Below are 25,681 nucleotides of genomic sequence, written 5' to 3'. Positions count from 1 at the left end.
TGCCTGCTTCGCGCTAAGTAGACTGCGACCTAGTTTGGACCCGGCCAATGTCAGGAAAGCCTACTTTGGCTACGTTCATTCTCTACTTTCATATGGTGTTGACCTGTGGGGGGATGCCGCTGACCGAATGAGACCATTCCTTATGCAAAAACGTGCGATCCGTTGCATATCAGGGGTCCCATGGGACCATCCAGCTCAAGAGCTATTTAAAACCGCTAAAATACTCACCTTACCGTGTGTATACATTCTCGAAGTAGCAAAGTACGTGCGACGTAATCTATTGCACTTTCCTACCAGGGGTGACGCACGAGGGGCGAATAGCAGGAGGTGCGACGAGCTGCGACCTCCTCGAACACGGCTTGCCAAATCGAAAAAGTGTCTACACACGATGGGACCCAAGATATACAACGCATTGCCACACGAAATAAGATATGCCACTAGCTACTGCTCGTTTAAAAATAAACTTAAAAATAAACTAGTAGCTGAGGCCTACTACTCGTTGGATGCCTATTTTCGAGTGCCAAACTAAGCAGCTTAGAATAAATAGTAACTGGTTAGTTAGCCACATAACGAATGATGTAATAATAGATTAAGTACCTAGTATTAAGACATGACATGTAAAATATATTTTATCAATAAATTATCGTATCGTATCGTATCGTATCGTAAGTCTTCCCCGCGCTTTTCGGCCATGATACGACCTTGACGATCGTTCACGCTAAAACATTTTGGTCTTCAGGCCAATTTTAACGCACGATAACTACATAACATGACTCAAATATGATCTTGGTGATAGTGTACGCTCCTAGGCCTATACCTTGAATTGCTTAGGCATAAAATAATAAAAAATACAATGCTTATATTTTTCGAAGTAACTACTAATGTCTTATTTCCTTTTTTTCCCCAATAGGTAATTTTAAACACTAATAGGACAATTCGAACGTACACTACTCGTAACATCAGAATAATATCTGAATGATGTACTAGCGAAGTATGAGAAAATTACGAGCGAATAGTACGATAACTAAATGCATCATTTACATGTCTGTTTGATATCAGTGTACGATCGAATTGGCCTGTAGTTTTATTAATCTAAGCTCAACGTCCTGAACGATCCTGGCATGCCGATGGAATCTTCGTTGAAGTGATCTTTCGGTTTCTTAGACTCGTTGATTGTGGCGCGTTGAGCTTCTTTCATCCATTCTCTGTGCTCCTTTGTGCAAAGCGCCTGGAGGAAAATTTCTGCAAAATACATGATGTATGTTTTTACTACAGTGAAATATAAGGCATTCGTTTTCAGTACATACTATATTTGTCACGATCAGAGGACCTATGGCCTAATGTCGTGATCGCGATAAAGAAACAGATAAACAACAGGGGGTTGTACGAGATTCTATATGTATAGCTGCAGGCTGGAGTGAATTAAAGACTCAAGTAACAATATTCTTACCCCCGGAGTTAACACACAATGTTTTTCATCACTCTTGCGAAGAAAACAATAAATTTTAAGCGAAATTATTTTTATATACGGTGACATTTTAAGCTTTCGTCTGCCATATTGTCATATTTTGACAGTTTAGGAATCGAAGGCACAGACTTATCCGATGTTCAGCCACAGTTGAAAATTGAGTAAAAATATTATAACGGCTATTAAATTAATAAAGTTAAATATTTTTAAACATGAACTAAAATACTAAATTATAAATATTAATATTTTAAAAGTAAAACTCATTTATTTATTTAGTTAGCAAAATTGAATTACTAATAAATAGTTATAGCATTTTTTTTTCAAAATCCATAACTCCCACGGAAACAATATAAGCCTTTGTCCTTCAGTAGACTTGCATGAAATAAGATCTTTTCGACCAAGTGTGATGAAAACGATTTAAGCTGGGAATATCCGAGATCCGAGAATAGATATATCAAAGTCAAAGTCAAATCTTTATTGCGTATCACAAATCACATTAGATGGAACAGAAGGTGTAGAAGTACATGTGACGCCCTGCAAGGGCACAGCAATTTAAGAGGACTAAATCTACTAGTAACCAATAATCTAAACATTGCAATTAAATACATGAGTTCTAGCATAAATCATTAGTATTAGCATCAATCATTAGTATCCTCTTCAAAGTATTCACTTAGGGAATCGTTCACCGCGTGCCAGAAAATTTCGTTCCCTCTACTTACCGGTATTAACGATTTTAGAATGATATTAACAGGTATTTAAATATCGGTTCCGAGCCCTGTAGGGCTAATATGATCGGCTCTTTATCATTTGTCACCATGCCTGTCACGTTCTAACAACTTTGTAAGCGTGAAAGTAACGGGCATAGTGACAAGTGATAAAAATGGAACCATGCTGCCACCACTGGCCGCGATAGATAAAGATAAATGTGACGTTTCATGGGAAAAGGTATCTTATGGCGATTTGCGCTTACGTAGCGTATCACCGCATTAGTATTGGTATTGGAGCGTCGTAAACAGCGTAAGCACCGACCGCCATAGTACCTTTACCCGTGGAACGCCACAAATTAACTGGGCCTAAACTTGATGGGTATGCTCGTTATTTGTATAAAAAAACTGTTAATTCTTACCCTGAATTTCAATCAAAGGCAGACCTTCGCCACCCAAATCAACAGGCAAAATATTTTTAGGGACATGGGCAAATAAGGATTCCATGTCTTTGTGTACGTGTATACGACTAGCCACTTTTGCGGTAAGCAGTTGTTTCAAAAAGGTTACTAAGGCATCCGCCGATTTTGATACGGTTACCAGGTGAATACCTTTTACTCGCATTCCGTAACCTTCCTGTAAAAATAGATCATTTCGTGAATTAATATACCGTTCATAGAAATAAGGGAATTCAATTAATTAAAAAAATTACAAGACTTAAAGACTGTCTACTGCCTACGAAGCAGGAATCCACGGGTTTGAGGGCAATTATTTTTATTTATTACAGAGTATTGTCATAGTACAAAGAGTGGGGAAGTAGGTATCTTCATACAAAAGTACCGCGCGCGGCTTGTATGTGTGCGCCATAGTAACTTTACGTCGCCGCACGCACACTCAAACAAAAGCCCCGACTGGCGCACTGAGAAACGGGTCGAGATTTTGTTTGAGTGTGCGTGCGGCGCACACATACAAGCCGCGCGCGGTGCGTTATATGGTATTGTTCCTGAGTTATGAATGTTTTTTGTATATTTAAGTATTTATCTATATTTCTATATGTGATATGTATAATTGTATATTATACTACCTAATCATCGTCTATTGACCACAACACTAGGCTCATTGACCTTACTGTAGGACTAGGTTGATTTGTGTTGTGTATGATGGTCCCATTATGTTTAAAAAATATTATTTATTCAAAAACTCATGCGCACCAGGAGCTCGCTTCATAAAGCTTGTGACTAATAATAATTTATCCCATCCATCCCGCGACATTTAATTACTATTGTCAAAGAGTTTCCTAACCAGTAAAAGACCACTGAAAATCCGCAACATGGCGAAGGCCGAGTAAAATCTTGTCAGGGTAAACTTACTAATGATATTGTTATACAGTGCTGAAGTAGCAGTAAAAGAAACTAGTAGCTACCACTGAAAATCCGCAACATGGCGAAGGCCGAGTAAAATCTTGTCAGGGTAAACTTACTAATGATATTGTTATACAGTGCTGAAGTAGCAGTAAAAGAAACTAGTAGCTACCACTGAAAATCCGCAACATGGCGAAGGCCGAGTAAAATCTTGTCTGGGTAAACTTACTAATGATATTGTTATACAGTGCTGAAGTAGCAGTAAAAGAAACTAGTAGCTACCACTGAAAATCCGCAACATGGCGAAGGCCGAGTAAAATCTTGTCAGGGTAAACTTACCAATGTTATTGTTATACAGTGCTGAAGTAGGGTAAAATGCCGAGTAGCAAATGCTATTAATTCTAATAAATTAATAAACCGGTAATCCAAAATAATTACAAATCCATTTGGATAGTCGTGCGCAAGGGCATATTCACACATCTGAAACGTAGAAATTTTTTAATGAAATTTTTGTTTAAATTTTTAATGGCATTATACATATATCACATTGTCACTAAAGTTACGTAGGCACTTATAGTTTCGTGTCATCCACGATGACGCGCAGATTTGTTAAATCTGACCTTTAATAACATAGCATTACGAATCAAGGCACGCGTCTTCGTGAATGACACGATTTATAGTGAACTGCAAGGGTGAATTTATAAACGATGCTAGTTTTGAATAATAATAATAAAAAATAAGAAAAGTCGATTGTTATTTGTGTTATTTGCTAAGTTTTGATTTTATTTCCTAGCATAATATATAGGCCATTGTCAGGGCCGGATTTAGGGGAGGGCAACCGGGGCTACAGCCCCGGGGCCTACACAAAAGAAGGGCCCCCACAATGGAGACTTATGAAAATTTACCATTAAATTTGGAAAATAATTTGGGACCAGGGGGGCCTCCACTCCTTAATTGCCCGAGGCCTCCAGACCTCTAAATCCGGCATTGGCCATTGTTTAGTTTTATTTTAAGTTGGGTTTAGTTTTAGTTGTTTTATTATTTAAATATCTTAATCCTGTTTATCTATTTTTTACATAACATATTGTAAAATGTCGTTCAATATACGTGCAGAAAGATAACTCCCAACACCAGTCGTTGTAAAACAAATTAAATATACTAGGTACATCTATTACACCGCATGGTATCTGTCTCTATCTTTAATCGATTGTTTTTCTTTAAGCTGTAACTTTTACTGAGTTGTGCCAGTAAAGAGAATTCTATAGTAGCTTTCTACCTATCTAAATATTCGTCATTACCTTTAAGTTAGATTTATGTAGTAAATTAATTTAAAGGTATTTTCACGTTTTTTGTATTTTGTATGGTAGCGAGCTGCATGAGCGTATTAATGTGTGAGCGACGTACATCTATATTTTTGTTGTTGTTGTTAAGGTTTAATAATCTTAGAATCTTACCTAAACCTATATACTTACAAAATTAAATGATTCTAGCTCTTTTGAGCAAACAAAAATTGTATTATTCTAGAAGTTGAAACTGTTATAGTTTATGTTGATCCTTTTTTTTTTACTTATGTATTTTTTTCAATGCTTGTTTCCCAACAATAAATAAACAAATACAAATATAGACAGCAGTGGCGGATCGTTCAAAGAACTCGATTCCCACCGGCTTGTCTAAACTTCAGCCCGTTGAGTACTTTCATGATCGGTTCATGGAGAAAAGGAAAGCAAAATTAGCTCCGGGTTCCCTACGAATGTTTGTTACGCGCCGCCACTAGATAGACAGTGTTTTTAGGGTTCCGTAGCCAAATGGCAAAAAACGGAACCCTTATAGATTCGTCATGTCCGTCTGTCTGTCCGATTCTGTCACAGCCACTTTTTTCCGAAACTATAAAAGCTATACTGTTCAAACTTGGTAAGTAGATGTATTCTATGAACCGCATTATGATGTTCACACAAAAATAGAAAAAAAACAATAAATTTTGGGGGTTCCCCATACTTAGAACTGAAACTCAAAAAATCTTTTTTCATCAAACTCATACGTGTGGGGTATCTATGGATAGGTCTTTAAAAATGATATTGAGGTTTCTAATATCATTTTTTTCTAAACTGAAAAGTTTGCGCGAGAGACACTTCCAAAGTGGTAAAAAGTGTGTCCCCCCCCCGTAACTTCTAAAATAACAGAATGAAAAATCTAAAAAAAATATATGATATACATTGCCATGCAAACTTCCACCGAAAATTGGTTCGAACGAGATCTAGTAAGTAGTTTTTTTTAATACGTCATAAAAATTAAAAAAAAAAAATTTTTTCATCAAACCCATACGTGTGGGGTATCTATGGATAGGTCTTTAAAAATGATATTGAGGTTTCTAATATCATTTTTTTCTAAACTGAAAAGTTTGCGCGAGAGACACTTCCAAAGTGGTAAAAAGTGTGTCCCCCCCCCGTAACTTCTAAAATAACAGAATGAAAAATCTAAAAAAAATATATGATATACATTGCCATGCAAACTTCCACCGAAAATTGGTTCGAACGAGATCTAGTAAGTAGTTTTTTTTTAATACGTCATAAAAATTTAAAAAAAAAAAATTTTTCATCAAACCCATACGTGTGGGGTATCTATGGATAGGTCTTCAAAAATGATATTTAGGTTTCTAATATCATTTTTTTCTAAACTGAATAGTTTGCGCGAGAGACACTTCCAAAGGGAAAAAATGTGTGTCCCCCCCCCTGTAACTTCTAAAATAACAGAATGAAAAATCTAAAAAAAATATATGATATACATTACCATGCAAACTTCCACCGAAAATTGGTTTGAACGAGATCTAGTGAATAGTTTTTTTTTAATACGTCAATAAATTAAAAAAAAAATTTTTTCATCAAACCCATACGTGTGGGGTATCTATGGATAGGTCTTCAAAAATGATATTTAGGTTTCTAACATCATTTTTTTCTAAACTGAATAGTTTGCGCGAGAGACAGTCCCAAAGTGGTAAAATGTGTGTCCAAAGTGGTAAAATGTTGAACAAGATCTAGCAAGTAGATTTTTTTTAATACGTCTTAAATGGTACGGAACCCTTCATGCGCGAGTCCGACTCGCACTTGGCCGCTTTTTTATTAAAAAAATCGAAAAAATACGGACGGATATAAGGATGGTAGAATACTTACACTAACGGCTAATTTGGTGAAGCGTATAAGTAGATCAGCAGTCAGTTTTGCGTCATCACTGATTCTGAATAAAGACACTCTGCAACCCTCCTCGGTCACGTCGGGTAGAAATATGCTTTTGCTATAATATGTTAAATATAAATGATAATATATAACAACTTTAAAAACACAATTTTACAATTGGACTGAGTTGTGTGATAGATATCGAATTAAGCAATAAAATCAAAAAATAAAATTATGAATGCAGATCTCGATCAAATATTATTGACTAGTAACATGTTCAAATAACATTTATATTTCCTTGTTTGCAAGGAAAGACGATAGATTTAATCCTCCAAAATTGCTTTTACAAATACACAAACAATGTTTTAATTTCAATAACGAGTTGAGCGCCCACAATTTGGCACTTGATACAATTAACGTTTACTACCTATATTCAACTAATTTGAAAACTTTGTATCGATTCAACCTCCTACTAACATTCCTATTGATGCCTTAAATATTTCACGTTTAATAATGGTAATAAAGAATCAAATGACAAATATGAGTCAGGACATTAAATAATAGCAGAGTTTTGTTAAACGCTTTTAAATTGTAATTTGCATGGTAACATTAAGTATTTACTAACTCACCCTTTATAAACCCTTAATAAAATAAACATAGAACAACCAATTTTAATATTTAATCTTTGAGGCTAATTTATTTGGTTTTAACTTGCTGTCAAATAATTTATAGAATCAGGGGTTACTTTGCAGATCCATATTATTACGATACCATTATTTTACTAGCCGATGGTCCCGGGTTCAAATCCTGGTAAGGGCATTTATTCGTGTGATGAGCATGGATATTTGTTCCTGAGTCATGGGTGTTTTCTATGTATTTAAGTATTTATAGATATTTATATATCATATATATCGTTATCTAAGTACCCTCAACACAAGCCTTATTGACCTTAATATGGGACTTAGTCAATTTGTGTAATAATGTCCTATAATATAATGTTGCCTGACGCCAAACCATCCACATCCACAGTCGTGTCATGTCGAGTTTTGTACGTTTGGTGGTGGTATGTTATATTTATTTGCGTAGGTATTTATTTTTGTAGTGGGATGGTAGGTACAGGTACACTCGAAAAACTTACACCGCCCTACGCGTACAATACAGGGTGATTCAGGAGACGTGAGCAGGATCAAGCTTGAGCATTCAGTAAGTTATAAGCAACTGTTTCGTACCAGTATTTGTGAGATTAACGTTCTTTAATTTTTTACTGTTCAAAAAAAATAGTTTTGATTTATTTACGCCATGTATGGTCACCCTCTTTGTTTTATCCATAAGTGACACAAGTGACAAATTGAATGTCATCGGAGTCTGGTTACTTTTGAAAAATCGTATCTCACGCAAGTGTGACATTTTGTTTTCTTCATAATCAAACTGCTGTCATAACGGTTAAAGAGGTTTTATCTTTCTTAATTAAGTGTTGTAGGGTGTCCATGATTGTAGATAATCAAATTTGTCCTTAACAAAAAGTTAAATACCAGATAAAAAGCGTGATTGTTTTACTTAAATATGATGGTGAACGATTCATTAACATTTACTGATTGTGTATGCTTAGTCCTGCTCACGTCTCATGAATCACCCTGTATAATAATGCGTTCAGGTTGTTGATGCGGCTGCCCCGCTTCTGCAGCGCATCAGGGATGTTTGCGGAAGCGAGAGTTGACTGCTTTTATGCAACAATCAGAAAGAAATGCGCGTCCCTGGTGCGGCGGGTGCGGGATAGCCGCAACAGCATCCTGGCCATGATAGCGGATAGGATTGATTGTCCTTATATACGACATTGCTGCTGTGCACATCTCTAACAATGCTCAAGTAGTGGGGTGATGTGCGCACTGTTGCAATGGAGTATTTATGTATTTGTGTACATAGCCATAGCAATATAAAAACCTTAGATATAAGAATACTAACGTAGATAATAAGATAATGAGCTATTATGTTACTAACCATGTATTATGAATCCTTGTTATTTGAAATAAATGATTAATAATAAATAATCACAACATAAATGAACCACTTAGTCAGACATCTCTTGCTAGTGGTTGTTACTTTTATTTTTTTACGTTTATCTTAAGGTCTGTATACAAAACATTCAGTATACAAACACTTTAACTGGTTGATCTTTTTAGAGAGCTTGTTATTTCATACGACTAAAGGCCTATTTCACAATGTCCAAGTAAAGTACTTATGGGGTAGCTAATTGACAAATGAATTAACTTCCAGATACAATTTCCTGCAAAACTTAGGACTTTATTTACCAGTTAAGCATATTTGAAGATTGTGAAACGCCAACGATGATTTTATTCGTCTGATAAGTGGCAAGTTGCTTATTCAGGACTTTACTTGGACATTGTGAAACAGGTTCTAAAAGGGCTATTTTTAACAAGAAGTCGGCAAGGAACCTGGACTCTGAGGCACTAACTTAACACGTTTATGTCGGTATAAAAGAAATGTATAATGTAGTAAAATATAAGAGAGAGACAGGCAGAAGAAAACTTACTATACTTCCAAATCGTTTCTGACTAAATTGATGTCAGTAGGGGTAAAATATTGCGGCCAAATTGTTTTCAAACTGCAATGCTTCTCGTAGCGGGATTTTGCGCGCTCCACGGATCCTTTTGTGATGGCCAACAGTTTTTCGAAGAAGGTATTTGCTGTAAAAAGTTTTTGCGCAATATATAATAAAAAATACTACCTATTTATTTGATACATATTTTTCAGTGGATTCTAATATTATTTAACTTAAGTGTAAATTTAAAAAGACCCCGCTTGTAAAGTAGGAAAGATTTTTTTAATATAAGTACATTAAATAATATAAATTACTCATTTAAATGTGCATGCCTGCAAATTTCATCAAAATTTTATACACATTAAAAGTTGGTACATAACATAACCGACATGGACATAAGGCGTCGTTGTACTGGACCCGCAGAGCATTTAGCGATAGCTGGGTTATCTGGTCCATAGGCTGCAGGTATACAGCGATGTTAGTAGTTCTGAACAGAGTTAATTTTACTTGGGCTGTACAACGATGAAACCTGCGGGCTATCATATTGGCTCTCATTGCCAATGCTCAACCTAGCACAAGTGCGATCGTGTGTGGAATACTGTTCGCATCTGTGGGATGGTTCAGCAAAATACCAGCTTGAGGCGCTCGAGTCAGTTGAGAGGAGAGCCAAGAGAATCATTAATGATAACGATCTGACGAATGCTCGACTCCAAAGTCTGGAGCATCGTCGCAAGGTTGCCAGCCTAACGATCTTTTACAGGATACATTTCGGAGAGTGTGCCGAGGAACTGCACAACCTTATTCCTCCGTCCCCATTTCACCATCGGACTACCAGACAATCGGCACTCCGGCATCGCTTCATGGTAGGTATTCCACAAATACGTACGAAGCGTTTTGCTTCAACATTTCTTATGCGAACTGCCAAGGAGTGGAATGCCCTGCCCGAGTCTGTTTCCGCATGAGTACAATCTGGGTCTCTTCAAGGCTAGGGTAAATAGGTATCTCATAGGTAAGCGTGCTCCACCGTAGACCGCATCATCACTTACCATCAGGTGAGATCGTGGTCAAACGCTTGCCTATCGTTATAAAAAAAAAAAAAAAGACTGGTCGACTTCACAAGTGACCGAAGAACAGGCAGCTTTCTCGCACAACGTATTAGTAACGCAATACACGCAGGCAAATGCTGCCAGTATCCTCGGCACCATTTTTGAAGGGCCCAAACTTCTTAGTCTTATTGTAATTTTATTTAGTATAATTTAATAGATAAGTTCGTTTATTTGTATTAATGTACCATATATTCTTATTTTAGATTAGGTTTTCTGCAATAAATATTCAATTTTTTATTAATATTATATTGTGGTAGTTATGTTGATATGTATGCCGATTTAAAGTAGACAATAACTATTATCATTTTGTAACATTTAAATGGGGCTGGGATATGGTTTTCATATATACAAACTGTTGGAGCAGAATTACTCAGTGGGGAGCAAAGTAGGAACATTAAACGGAGTGTAATTATTTGATTACTTAGAAATTATTTAAAATAAAGTACTTACAGTAATCCTTTTTATTAAAGTATTCCTGCTTCTGTAACCAATCTTTCAATATATCTACACCTTGTTTTATCCTTTCAGGGTCCTCCATATTACATACTTTTCTCACAATATTAAGTTGATCTTGTTTGAATTTAAAATATCCGTCGGTAGGCAATTTTTCAATGACTTTTATTTCCATTGTGCACGAATAAAGTTCTTAAATTCTTGATTCGATTAGTCACACGTTGACTGGCGACAAAGAAAATTCTGGGACTAAGTAATTACATCGATTTCGAGGAAGATTTTTATTTATTTATACTTTATTTTTATTAATTTGTCTTTACCTATATAGTTATTCCCATAAAGACGTATCACGTTTACCGGTAGAGAAAACGATATGTTTAGAAGTGGAAGTAGGCAAATGCAATCATTGTTGTCTTGACCTCTCAACTTGATACCGTTTAAAGATTGTGAAGCGCAATTTGTGATTACCCCATTTCATTCTTACAAAGCTTATTAACTAGACTTTTAATTCCACAGCGTGAGACAATAGTCATTTTGTAAAAACAAGATTAAAACGAATTATTTCATAACTGCAAAGTAATTAATATATTCTCTCGCTGAGGAAATTAAAAAATAATGAGGCATAATTGGTTCTATTTCCAGGAAAAAGGAAAAAAAAAACCTGCCAAGAGCATGTTGGGCCATACTCAGTGTAGGGTTCCGTAGTTCCCCAGCCGTCACAATAGACTGTCTTGATTGAACGGGAGCTATTAGAAAGCATCATGTACAGTTAGCAATAAGGAGTACCTTGGCGACGCTTTGTATGTTTTTGTACTAAAAAGGTAAGACTTTTTGCGATAACTCGAAAATGGCTTCAACGATGATAGGGTTCGCTAAAGTTTTCATTGAAAGTATTAAACTAAGCTTTACTTTCACGCTTTATTTAACATTTTTTTGAAAAATTAGTGGGGAGAACGCATATTTATTTTTTCTTAGTGAAAGATCATTGTCTAAAATATTCACTTCATCAAAAATGATTATTGAAGTAGGTACCTATTTCTTTTAAAAGACCTATACAATGACACCCCACACTATAGGTTAGGATAAAAAAAAATGTTATCCCCACTTTACGTGTAGGGGAAGTACCCTAAATAATGTTTTTTTTTTCCAGTTTTTGTTTTAAAACTTTGTCAGCCTGATTGAGTTAGGTATATACACGTATAATGTCAGTAGACTGTCTGTGTCTGTTAAATATGCCATATTGTAGCTTTCTAGCACTAACGACCACCAAGTAAAGCCGCGGACGTACAGACGGCCAGACAGACAGATGGACATGGCAATGGCAAAACTATAAAGGTCCAGTCCAAGTTGACTACGGATCCTAAAAATGAAGTATTAATGACATAATAATCGATGTGCTTCGCATGCTTAGGCATCTGATGCTAGAACAGGTGCAAAAACGATGGTGGAATTAAGAGGAAAGGGATGACCACACGCGACTGTTTGTTTTCAAACGAAGTCACCATTTTTCTCTCAGAATGTTAACAGTAGGTAGGTATAGAAAATATTTTTTCACAATTTGATTAATATCTATTTTTTTTCGAATTCTTTAATATGTAATATAGTGTATACATTACATACATTACTTTTATACTAATAACACTCAACTGGCGTGTAGTAGCGCAGGATAGGGCAGAGTGAGGCCAAGATCCTGTTTGCGTCATTGAGCCAGTGCAATGAGTGAGCAAGTTAATTAAGGTCAAAATTACCTACGTAATTTCTTTAAAGAATAAAGTAAACTATTTTAAAAACATATGACCAATTCCACTAAATTACATCAGGTAGATGTCCTTCTGATATCAGTGTACTTTCGAATTAGCCTGTTTTATGAATATATGAACTCTATAAAAAATAATGGTCTAATCAGCTAACGACTAAATTTTTTTAAGTTTATACTAAATAAACTAACATGCTAATTCGAACGTACACTGATTTGAGAACGCAATTTAACTGATGTCATTCAGTTATCGTGCATTTCCCTCGTTCTTGTTCGTACATGTATAAGCGCGGGCGAGACGCACTAGGTATATAAAGATAACTAGGTAAAAAACATGATTCAAATATCATTATGCTGTCAGTGTACGTTCCAATTGGTCTGTGAGTTCCTTGATCTTATGCATAAAATTATAAAACATACATCCTTAACTAATACATGCTTGTTCTATTGATTTATCTTCTTGCCTCAGTAGGTATTCCTAAAGACAAATTATTATTTTATTAATCTACGCTCAAAGTCCTGAACGACCCTGGCATGCCGATGGAGTAATTGTTGAAGTAATCTTCGGGCTTCTTAGACTCGTTGATAGTGGCGCGTTGAGCTTCTTTCATCCATTCTCTGTGCTCCTTTGTACAGAGCGCCTGAAGAAAATTTTCTGCAAAATACAAGATGTATGTCTTTAGTACAGTAAAAATACAAGACACTCGTTTTCAGTATGTCTGTCGGGATAGACAGTGCTTGAATTGTTAAGGTTCTAAACTTTTTTTAAGCTCAAACCTTAAGTCTCGGAAGTTTGAACCATTGAATTGTGAGTCTTTAAAGGTCGAAAGTAATCAAGACTGCCAAAGGTTGTCAGAGCTCAACGAGGGTGCGGAGTGTCAGAGTCGGCGCCGAGCATGTAACTCCTCTGGAGTTGCAGGCGTCCATACGCTATGGAGGCTGCAAACCATCAGGCGGGCCGTGTGCTTGGTTGCCACCGACGTAGTAAAAAAGATTGTATTTAAATAAAATATTTCACACCATGCACGAAAAAGCATCAGATAATTATTAGAAAAACATAGCTAGCAGGTATATTTTGACACAATTTAAATTAAAGAAATACTTAATAAATAATAATCAATAAAGTAAGTAATTTGACCGTGGCGACGTCACTATAGCGGTTTTTATAACACCTTTATTTCATAACACCATTACAAAAAACCTTTCATAACTTTAATATCGTGTTGACAGTCTAAAACAGAAACTGATTTGACTAGTAGAAGAATGCTCCATTATTATAGTTGCAGCAATAGAAGTTATTGGAGTGTATAAATACTCCATTTTAAACATTTACCATCAAATAGAATACGAAGACCAGAAATATATGGTCATTATCAAGAGGGCGCTGCTATTCTCATGTATAGGGTGAGTGTTCAGTTTAGTATGAAAAATTTAGTTCCAATGAAATTCCGCCATATGGCACGTGATCATATATTACTGGTCAGGCTTTACCTATTGTTTATATCGTCATCTAGTACCCACAATACGGTACGTAGATTTTTAATAGATACCTAGGTTGTATAATTATTTCAGTTGTCTCTTAGGAAAAGTATTGTATACAATACTTACATAATTAACCTTTGGCCTAACCTCGATGGGAAAGCTCTTTATCTTTATTTGTATACAAAACTGCAAATTCTTACCCTGCATTTCCAACAAAGATGGAGCTTCGCCACCCAAATCAACAGGTAAAATATTTTTAGGGACATGGGCAAATAAGTTTTCCATATCTCTGTGTACATGTATACGACTAGCCACTTTTGCGGTAAGCAGTTGTTTCAAAAAGGTGACAAAGGCATCCGCCGCTTTTGATGGGGTTACCACGTGGATAGCTTTTACTCGCATACCGTAGCCTTCCTGTAAAATAAATAATTCAATGCATTAACATATTGTTAATTAAATAGGAAAATAAAGAAAAAACAATACTTAGATAACTTCGAAATTCCATACACCCTAGAAGTTCAAAATCTTTCGTCCGGAAATTTATTTCATTTCAATTTTATCTCGTCACTTCATTTTGCTAGGTCTTTTATTACTACGTTACTATTAGGATATAGATAAATAACTTAAAATAGCATATATATTGTAAAATGTAACTTCTCCCTCTCCCACTTAATACGAGTTGAGGACTTTACGGGCCTGATTTAGCTAAATTATGTTTTATCCCTTTCTTACAAATACATTCAAAATACAATCAAAATGACATATAAAGACAAACGGTTCATAGCTAATTCAGGCCAGTAAGGCGTTTATGAATAATGCCATAAATGAATCCGAACCGTTACCAATGTTGCAATTTTATGAATTGAAATGAAATGAATAGTTGGCAAAACTGTTATGGACCCGGGTACGTCCTTAAACTACGTCCAAAAGAGAGGTATGGGCATTGTGAATGTCATCTCGCTTTGACCCTATAGTTATGGACCCGGGTACGTCCTTAAACTACGTCCAAAAGAGAGGTATGGGCATTGTGAATGTCATCTCGCTTTGTGTGGTAGGGCACAGCACAGCGAATATCATTCCAGATCTAGAGCGGAGCCCAACTGGGGAAGTACCTCCACCTTACAGAAAACCGCAGCCAAATAACACTAGACCCTACTCATAGTGTTGTGTTCCTGCCGGTGAGTAAGGTTACCAGAGCTCAACGAGGGGGGGAATGCTAGGGTCGGCAACGCGCATGTGACTCCTCTAGAGTTGCAGGCGTACATAGGCTACGGAGACTGCTTACCAACAGGTGGGCCGTATGCTTGTTTGCCACCGACGTAGCATATTAAAACTAACTTACTGAACCCTAACTTAAACGTTGGTGCCAAACTTCGCCCAATTACAATACCTAGAAATATATAACCATTGAATTCACAGAAAATAGTCTGCGTAAAAAAAGTTTGAACGCAAAAAGTAATAATTTTGTATGGAATAATGGCTGCTTTGCCAGAGATCAAAAGCCCAATTTTTGAATTTCTAGTGCTCGATTTCGTGTAATTCCCTTCAATTTATCTCCACTACTTAACTACTAGATATTTAAATTCTACTAATATAATTGAAAACGAGTGATCGATACCACTAGATTCCCAATTTCTATTGCTCGTGTCGTATTTCTAAAATATCAATTCGAGCGCTCGAAATTCAAAAATGAGCCACCAAGTATGTATGTAATATCATTTCGTAAAAAGGATCCAAAACTAATTTAGTATCCATCCAAAACAAAAGAGTAAGGTAAACTTTCTAGTGCTCGACATATTTATAGTATTAATACCCAATAGTGGACAGGACACCTAATTGTGATCTTGCTATTAACGTAATAATAAAGATACTATGTATTGGGAGAGTTATGAACACTCAAACTTTACTTTACTAATAGATAGTAGATACTGACCAATATTATTGTTAGAAGGTGCTGCAGTAGAGTAAAATGCCGTGTAGCAAATGCTAGTAATTCTAATAAATTAATAAATCGGTGATCGAAAATAATTACAAATCCATTTGGGTAGTCATGCGCAATGGCATATTCACACATCTGAAAGGCAAACAAATTTTATTTAAATAGTTTTAAAAACTCTTTGATCTTTATTATCTAATTAGGGTTCCGTACCAAAAAGGTACAAAAGGAACCCTTATGGTGCTTCTCTGTCCGTCCGTCCGCTGTCACAACGCTAAATACCTCGAGAACCACTTAAGCTATCGATTTGAAATTTGGAATAGTTATGAACAACGCTAACCCAGACATAATATTGAAAGTATTTCTTTTATTAATTATGGGAAATGCCCAATATGAAGAGGGGGCAAAATTTCAAAGTCTAGTGACTAGGTCAAGTGGGGTATCATTTGAAAGAGTTCAAAACTCGTTATTATTATTCGATTCTTTATACACACTAATTACCGTAGATATATTATGACGAAATGTATTAATAGGTATTAGATAGTAAGTTACATATAGCAATATTGTATGTCGTAACAGGGTGTCATGAATTGACTAACTATATCTATAACGAAAAAAAAATGAAAAAAAAGTGTAAAAGTACCGCCCCCCCCCCCCCCCCCTTATCTCCGAAATTTACCGATGAAAATTTTACATAATATTAAAATTACTATAAATTTTACAGGAAAAATGTAATCAGACCCCTATCTTGGTAACTTTTTTGAATTACAAAAAACCTTTCCAAATTTAAAAAAAAAAATAAAAAAACTCAGTTTGTAATTTAACCAATTTTACGTGTGTTTATTTTATTACACCTGAAATTTCTATGAGATTACATTAAATAGACCTTTTTTCAAATAAAAGATCAATTTTTGAAATCGGTTCACATGATAGAGAATTATCCTCGAAAAACCAACATACGTGCATTACATCGCGCAAATTAGTTAGACAATTTGCCAATAGATTGTACACAAATATACTTAGTATAGGTACTTCTGTTCAAAAGTCTTTCGCCTTTATAGTTACACGAGATAATTCAAAGTTTGTACGGAACCCTCGGTGCGCGAGTAAGACGAACTCGCACTTTACCGGTTTTATTTTATTAATGGCAGCGTAACATACTGTTGCATTGTCGAAGTTCCGTAGGCACTTTGTGAACTGCAAGGCTGCATTCAAAAACGATGCTGGTTTCGGAAACCGAATAAAAAAGTTGTTATTATTATTGTTATTTTTCTGTATTTTTTTGTATTAGTTGCTCAGAAAGTGCTACTTTACTTGGCTGTTTAGCGTTCGCAAAGTTTGCTAGAGTGCTTTTTACTTTTACATTTTTTCTGCCCGTATTTAATCCATACATATGTCCACACCAAAAAGTTTGAATGTTCAATAAACAATTATTATTTCGCCATTTGACATATATTACGTATAAAAAATATTATTATACAATATTATAAAATGTGTTTATTATAAAACATTAAATTCACTTAATAAATAAGTTTTTGATTATTTGGCTGAATGATACTGTCATTGCCGCGTTGGTTGTCGTAAACCGAAAAACTAAAAAAATAAATCCGATTTTCAGTCAAAATTGAATTGTATCTAAATAATTCATCTTAAATTGTCATTTTTTTTTTTACATTTATGGCCTGGATGCGAGTTCTTTAAGCCAAGTCTTTGTTTTGTTCAAAACACATTATTTAAAGAGTTGTATGTCAGAGAATGCACTTTTGTTAAAACTTAAAACACTTCACTGTAAATTTGCTTCAAATCTTCAACACTGTGTTTTTAATATACTTGATCTTAAGAGGCGTTTTTCTGTTGTTTTCTTTAAACAGACTCTAAACTTAGAAGCGTGTTTGCTAAAAAACTACAAATAGCTACAAAAGTAAAAACGCCTTAAGCGTGAACTGAAGGTTTGGATGTTTCTTTTTTTTTTAAACAAGTAATTCGTTCTATAAATAACCTAATTTTATTTTTGAAGGAAAAAGTTGCGCCAAAAAAATACCTTTTACTCGCACCAATGACAGATGATGATAACAATGATCACCAATGACAGATCATGATAACAATGCAATGAAATATTGTAGTATATAGCGGTGGTTCAGGTGCTACGGCTATTGCCTACTTTCCAGCTTGGTTTTAAACCATCTATTACCACATTTCCGAAGAGTGGCATGAAATGGAGTGAAGTGGATTTTACAGTATTTCATCTTATTAAACCTTTATATTATCAGGACATTTAAAGCATAATTGGAAAGGATCATTCACACTTTGTGCCGAAAAATATCGTAAATTATGAGTTTAATACAATATGGAATTCACTTACGAATATAAGAAAATAAATTAAAAAAAAATGTATATATTGCCCAATCATTGACAAAATATTGTACAAGAAAATTAATCTACAGTTAAAGTTCTAAAGGAGCCGGAAATGCTGATGTAGTCATCACTGAAGTAATCTTTCGGCTTTTTGGATAGGTTGATTGTGGCACGATTTGCTTCATCCATCCATTCTTTGTGCTCCTTTGAGAACAGTTCATTAATGAAGTTTTCTGCAAAATACAAAAAGGTATAAGTAGAAATTAGGCGGCCAGGAAAATGTTCAACAATTGTTTAGGTTCAGCAAATAAATTGAGCACTACAAAGAACAATTATAATATTTTATTTAATGCTAAACATAGTTGCGTAATTATTTTCTATGTGTATGGTGCCTCGTCTTCATTTACGTACTAAATAAGTATTTCATAAAACATTTTATATTTTATTATTTAAAAATTATGCTAAATATACAAACTGTATTTAACTCGTGAAATTAAATATAATAATATGTAAAGTATACCTATATACTATAATCAGAACAATGGTTCAGCAGAATATTCGTATATTTATATAATTTTTACGGCAAGTTGAAGTAGGTATTTGTTTTTCAAGGGGAAAAGTTTTTTTTTCACCTCATGCTAATATTGAAAGCCGAGCAAAAAATAAATAAAAAAACGAATGTAAGCTCGAATAATGGAATCTTGAGATTTGTGAGGGTTTGAAGGCACGAGGGTTAAACAAACTTTGCTACCGAGTAACATTCAACATTTTTCATCACATTCTACGTCAATGCATCAAATTCTTTTGCCACTCTTGTGGATAATATGCAATTTTCTCATCAATCTTTGAAGAATAAAGAAAGCCTTTACGAACCGGTGTGTTGAAAATAAAGTTAATGATTGTTGATTTTTTTTGCCATATTTGCACCTATTAGAGTACTACCTATTTAGGGCCTGTTTCACAATATCTAAGTAAAATCCTGAATAAGCTACTTGCCACTTATCTGACGAATAAAGTCATCGTTGGCGTTTCACAATCTTCAAATAAGCTTAACTGTTATATTAAGTGCTAGTTTTGCAGGAAGTTTTATCTAGCAGTTAATTTATTTGTTAATTAGCAATCCAATATGAAACAGGCCCTTAGTCTGCTTGATTCTCACCGTGCAATTCACTTAAGCTCAGCGCTTCACCGCCTAAGTCAGAAGGCAAGATTTCCTTGGAAACGAAGTCATACAGGGTATCCATGTCTCTGTGCACATGTAATCTGCCAGTAAGTTTTTTTGGTAGCAATTGCTTTGCAAATGTTAAAAGAGCATCTGTTGCCTTCGATGTTGTTAGCACGTGTAGACCTTTAAGCCGCATGCCGTACCCGTCCTGTAAATTATCCATCCTAAATTTTCTATACAAAAATAGGCGTTGACGGCGTTGTTAATCCATGCGACAATTTTTTGTAGAAATTTTAAATAATTATACAGGTGGATTTTGTTAGCTCTGACATTTCGATGAATCAGAGTTAATGTTTTCTATAGAACAGCCGACTTTATCGGAATTCTGAGGAGGCCCTATAGTAAAAAAAAATCAGTATGACATACATATTCACCCCTCAGTGTATGGTCAGATATAATAAAATCATATAGCAGTCCCATTCCAAATTGATATTTCGGGAGCGCGTATCAGGCCTTTTTGAACGCACACTGACATCGGAATGATATCTAAATGATGTCATTTAGCCACCGTGCATTGCCGTATTGCCGCGAGCCAGACGCACGATAGCTAAATGACATTATATAGATATCATTATCATATTAGGCGCACGTTCGAATTGGCCTGTATGTGTAATGTAATATCCCAACAAAAAAATAAGTGTGAAATGACAGCCAAGTTCAATATTAAGAATTTGTGGCGTGATTTTCTACACAGCACAGAACTTGGCACCCATATAGATCTCAATTCTTTTGTCGGCGAGTCAACAACGACACATATTCTTAATATTGAACTTGGCTCTCATTTCACATTTAAGTTATTGTTGGAATATCATTGCTTTTTGTATGGAAAATACTATACTATTAATCATGAAATTAGTTTTGCCCTAGCTGAAAAAGAGATCATCGCTAACGTGTGGTCAAACTGTCAATAAATTTCAGTTTTCAGATTTTTTTCCTTTGTACACGCCTAGTAGTCTATCTTCTTGCCGAATATCAAGTTTCTAGGTCATCTAGAAGTAGGGTAGGTTTTTGGTCTATATTAGTCTTAATTAATCTAATATTTATCAATATAGGGTTTTTTTTCAATCGAATTTTCAATAATTACCTGGTTCAGATTTTTTCCCATGTGTACACCTAATAACCTACCTTGGTGCCACAAGTTTAGGTCATCTGGAAGTGGGTTAGGTTTTTGATCTGTATCAATATATGTTTTTTTTTTCAACCAAATTTTTCAATAATTTTCTGTTTTCAGATTTTTTACACCTACACCTAATACACAGCTAATAGCCTACCTTGGTGCTAAATTTCAAGTTTCTAGGTCATTTGGAAGTGGGTTCCTTTTTTGATCTATAAATCAGTCAGTCACAAAAATGCCGGTTCTTAAACGTTAATTTATCAATAACTGTTTGAGCTACACTTATGAAATTATCTATTTTAGTTAAGCTAAGTAGTATGAATAAATTTGCCAAATTTCATGTGTGTGGGTAAAATAGGTTTCAAGTTGTGAAGGTCAAAAGTAGGTTCGTATGTATATACACACAGTTGCTGCATCGCTAGTTTCTTTTTCTTTGAACTTGGCTGGACACGGTACCGCGTGCCTAGAACGCGAGTTGTCTTATAACTATAAGTTATATGTATAGGTAGATAAATTGGTCATCGCAATCCAGCGTGAGAATGCCGCCTGCATGACGAGCACCTTGCCTAGGGGCAAAATTTAGAAAGTTCCTTTACCTGAGTGTTTTTAAGTTAATTTTATTTGTGCCTTAGTTTTATTCTTAGTATTATTATTTAATCTTGTTTTTTATATCCTGAAGTTCTTATTTTTTTGTAATTTATTCGTGTGTACTCTATCTTGTAATTGGAAATTCTGTAGGTCATATAATTTGTCCATTTTCTTATTCATGTAAAGTTACTTATCTACAATTTACCTTTAATATTGTTAAACACTGTTGGAGAAGAGTAAAATGGCGTGTAGAAAAAGCCAGTAGATCTATCAAGTTGACGTCTCGAAAATCCAAAATAGCTACTAATCCATTCGGATAATCATGTGCCATGGCGTATTCGCAGGTCTGGAACATAAAAATAATGTTTCATTTACTAAGCTAGCTTTAATACCTTATTGTATTTACCGAGCTTGTTAAGCTAGCTCCGTTTAATGAACATGTTTAATTGTTACAAAACGTGTTATTTAGTTAAATAGCCAGCTTATATTCGGACCATGCTAAGTGCACTGACTTATGGACTAAAAGTGTGGAAGTGTCCAATAATAATCGTCATATTAATTTTCAGAAACATTTGATGTTTTTCTGACACTGTCACAATTTACCAATGTAGAGCATATGCAGAGTAAGATTGCCAGATTAAATTTAAAAAAAAGTTTAAGGCCCATGTAGCTATGTGTAGTGAAAACTGAAATGAGTAGGGCACGAAATTTCGAAAACTTTTGCAAAAAACTTACAATAACCGCGTACGTGACGAATCGTATAAGTAGGTCGGAAGTCAGCCTTTTGGTATCATATACTTTGGACAAACTCACTCGGGAACCGTCTTCGGTCACATCACGTAGATGTACGCTGTTACTGAAACATTACATTGTTGTTAATTCGTTCTGTTGTCAAAATAAATAGATTGGGGTAGTGCATTATTACCATAACCCCCCCGGTTTGACGGCGGCAATTTCGTTTGACGTTTAAAAAGTGAGGACAAGTGGAACTTACTGTAACATGATTTCGATTATAATATACTAAATATATTACAACGGGTCACTCACGTATTTAAGTCGAAAACGCTCGATTATAATAATAAGAGGTAAAGTGATTATCTAAAATGGACTAAATTATTATTCCAACATTGGTATTCGGTATTTATTCCTCCCAGAATCTTCACACTTACCAAATTTTATCAAAATCTGGCGAAAAAAAATCGACAAACATGAAAAAAATCCCCTAATCAAAAAATTATTTTATTGTTCTTTTTTTTATTAGAAAGAAGAAAGGCGATTTCAGATGTGTTTATTTATTGAAAAACACTCTTGAAAATTAAGTCACGGCAAATATGTCATAAGTAATAGTTACTGATTTTCAATAAAAAAACATATAAAGATTGTTTACCTTATTTCTAATGCTAAAAGAACGAACCATGGAATAACTGCTTAACTTACTAGGTTTTAAAATCCTCCGTGAAGTAATTGAAGTCCTTAAGAGTAATAAAATGCATGGGCCAAATAGTTCTTAGTGCACAAATCTTCTCCAAACGGATTTTAGAGCGTTCCAAGGATCCTTTGGAAACAACCAGAAGTTTTTCAAAGTAGGTATCAGCTGGAAATAAGCAAAAAAACACAAATAATACTCATCGAGATAATTCTAAAACTAATTAAATAAAAAAATATAACTATAAATAAAACTAAACCTAAACAAACCTCTAAAAAAAAAAGAATAGTATAATTAAATATAATGAATATTAACCATTACAAATTAAACCGTAACGGACGGTTACAGTTTACGGTTCCATTTGTAATATGTACAAAAATCACATATCTTTTATTGAACATTTCCATTTGATGATACCTCGTCAAGAGTTAAAACACGTCTCAAGTTTTGGATTATTGCTTTGTTATATTTATTGCGTATTTCTTTTCGCAGAAGGAGGATGTAGCAATACGCAAAATATAACGGATTAGCATTCGTTATTATTTCACGAAAAAGCGAAACAATATTATTGTTTTAATCAACTGATAAATGGATTAAAACCGGTGACAAAAACTTGTGAATAAAAGCTTATAAAATTATAGTGTACACTCACATTGATCCTTCTTGTTAAAATATTCCTGTTTCTGCATCCAATTTCTTAACAACTCTATAGCTTGTCTGATTCCTTCAGTGTCATCCATATTGCTTATTTTCCTGACAATTGTCAATTGGTCATGTCTGAATTTGTAAAATCCTCCATGAGGTAATTTCTCAAGAATTTTCACGTCCATAGTGGAAAAATATTTTTTTTAAATGTTAATTCATATACGTCGATCAACAGTAAAAGGATTTTTGATACTAGTGAATGTCATGCAAGGTTTTGCTATAATTTCAAAATTGTAAACCTTATGTACGGAAGAGATTGTTAAAGATTACCTTCATCAGAGCTGTAGTGGTAATTTCAACCTTATTGCTACAAAACTTGTGGCAAAGTCTCTATTTGAGAGAATTATATTTGAGATAAACTTCGGTAAAGATATTGATTTCATGTTTCCCATAAAGGAAAACTTTAAAGTTAAGTTTAGTGAGGCATATAAGATAGAAAACGATAGAACCTACACATTATTTATGTCATCTCATTTCGCAGGAATGCAATGGAATCTATAGTTTACCACATACAAGCTTTCTAAGAAAGAAATGGAATCAGTTAAGAAATTCATAAAGATCCAAAAAAAACATAAATTAAAGAAATCTACCTTGATTAATTTAAGAACCTTGCGAAAAACAAGTTTGATGCTTTAGAATGTCTCAACACAGGGTCAGTAACCTACTTTCATAAAATAACGTCAACAAAGTGCTGTTGGTTACTGTTTCCGTAAGTTAATTTTTTCTAAAAATAATCTAGGATAATGCTGAGTCACGGTAGACGGTAGGTCGGAGATGGCGGGACGATCTTGACGCCTTTGACAGAGATTGGTGGGAGACTTCCGAGGATAGGGACACGTGGAAGAATAAGAGGGAGGCCTTTGCCCAGCAGTGAGACAATATGGGCTCATAATAATAATAAAATAATAGGTAGATAAAAATATGTAGGTACACTAAAATCTCCTATTTATTATAAATAGTAAATGTTGTGGTGATAACATAGCTCTGACAACTTTTAATGATACTACCTGCCTCTTCCTCGACAAGTTGCACAATTTTGTTTCCATCATTGTGCAAATCCCTTAAATTACACCAATCATATACCATTTCATGCATGAGCTAGGTATTTCTCATTTTTTATAAACATAACATAAGTGACAAACAAATACAGCTCATTAAATTGTTCTTTATTTAAAGTACTAAAATGGGATTTTATTTATTTCAGCAATGAGTCTAGCATTTTTCTGCTGATTGTGTTTAACCCTTTGAACGCCACGCCTATCGTACGCGGCACGTAATCGTGAACCTTGTCGGTACGCATGAAGGTTGATATATATATATATATATATATATATATATATATATATCAACCTTCATTATTCTTCATTATTTGTTAGCTATATATATATATAGCTAACAAATAGGGGGTAGCTCGGCGCTAGATGGTAGCTTGCCCATATGACTGGTAGCATTACCGCACTGTGTAACAATACCTATTCGCCGGGCAAGGAAGGAACCAGCCCTCTGGGCACCCATAACATCAGTAAGATGCTTCGCTAGCTCCCTAAATATGAAGTGGGCTTTAGATATAGAGTGAAAATAATGTTAGTGTAAATCATTTAATTATTTACCATAAATTACATGTTCAAACTGTTGTCTCCCATGTTTGTGGGTAGTGGGTCAAGTTTACCCAGGAGTATACTATTGTATCGGGTTGCGTATAAAGGGTTATCATTTTGTATGTAAGTCGAGCGTGAATTATATTATGTATAAGTAATGACATGTAATTATTTTTAAATTTGGTGTTCTAACACGTCTAGCTTAGTACCTATACAAGGTGTAACAAAAATATTGGGGATCCGTTTATGTGTATATATAATTGGGTATCGTCTTATGATTAGGAAAAAGTAGAAGAAAACATTTTTTGTCATTTTTTTTTCTATGGGGCAGGTCGTCCAAGTCCTCACATTGAAAGCAAAAAAAAATTTCTTCTACTTTTACTAGTTAGAACACAGTACCGAATATGCTTAAACGGATCGAATTTATATAAATCTGAAACTGCATCTTGTAGATTCAGATTCTGAAAAATTTCTTTCTCAATGGCAATACATAATTTTCATTATTGCAAAAAAATATGCAATGATATCATCTATATTTTTGTTTCTCTATTTTTAGCTGTCCGAATACATAAATCTACATGATTATTCCCATAGGTGTCACGTGATTGGCGATTTCCGAGATGTGAATATTATGGAAATGCTCAGTCAAATGAATTTGATCGAATTTCGTCATG

General features: G+C 34.7%; 2 protein-coding genes across 2 annotated transcripts; both read right to left on the bottom strand.

Annotated features, from left to right (window-relative positions):
- Positions 1 to 671: 671 nt before the first annotated feature.
- On the bottom strand, positions 672 to 11,270 carry LOC133529403 (uncharacterized). The gene is made up of 7 exons (XM_061867111.1): positions 11,143 to 11,270; positions 10,820 to 11,047; positions 9,255 to 9,408; positions 6,701 to 6,821; positions 3,873 to 4,013; positions 2,595 to 2,808; positions 672 to 1,242 (listed from the first exon to the last, which is right to left on the bottom strand). The coding sequence occupies exons 2-7, from the start codon at positions 10,995 to 10,997 to the stop codon at positions 1,088 to 1,090; spliced, it is 963 nt and encodes a 320-aa protein (XP_061723095.1). The 5' UTR covers positions 10,998 to 11,047; positions 11,143 to 11,270; the 3' UTR covers positions 672 to 1,087.
- A 236-nt stretch (positions 11,271 to 11,506) lies between these two features.
- LOC133529318 (uncharacterized) lies at positions 11,507 to 24,154 on the bottom strand. Its single transcript, XM_061867014.1, has 8 exons — positions 23,357 to 24,154; positions 22,716 to 22,872; positions 22,014 to 22,134; positions 21,484 to 21,624; positions 19,511 to 19,724; positions 18,436 to 18,584; positions 14,261 to 14,474; positions 11,507 to 13,281 (listed from the first exon to the last, which is right to left on the bottom strand). Exons 1-8 carry the CDS (start codon positions 23,532 to 23,534, stop codon positions 13,079 to 13,081), a joined length of 1,377 nt encoding a protein of 458 aa, XP_061722998.1. The 5' UTR covers positions 23,535 to 24,154; the 3' UTR covers positions 11,507 to 13,078.
- Positions 24,155 to 25,681: the final 1,527 nt, after the last annotated feature.

Source organism: Cydia pomonella, chromosome 20, assembly GCF_033807575.1.
Source record: "Cydia pomonella isolate Wapato2018A chromosome 20, ilCydPomo1, whole genome shotgun sequence".
Taxonomy (NCBI): domain Eukaryota; kingdom Metazoa; phylum Arthropoda; class Insecta; order Lepidoptera; family Tortricidae; genus Cydia; species Cydia pomonella.
This window is presented reverse-complemented; position numbering and strand designations above follow the sequence as displayed.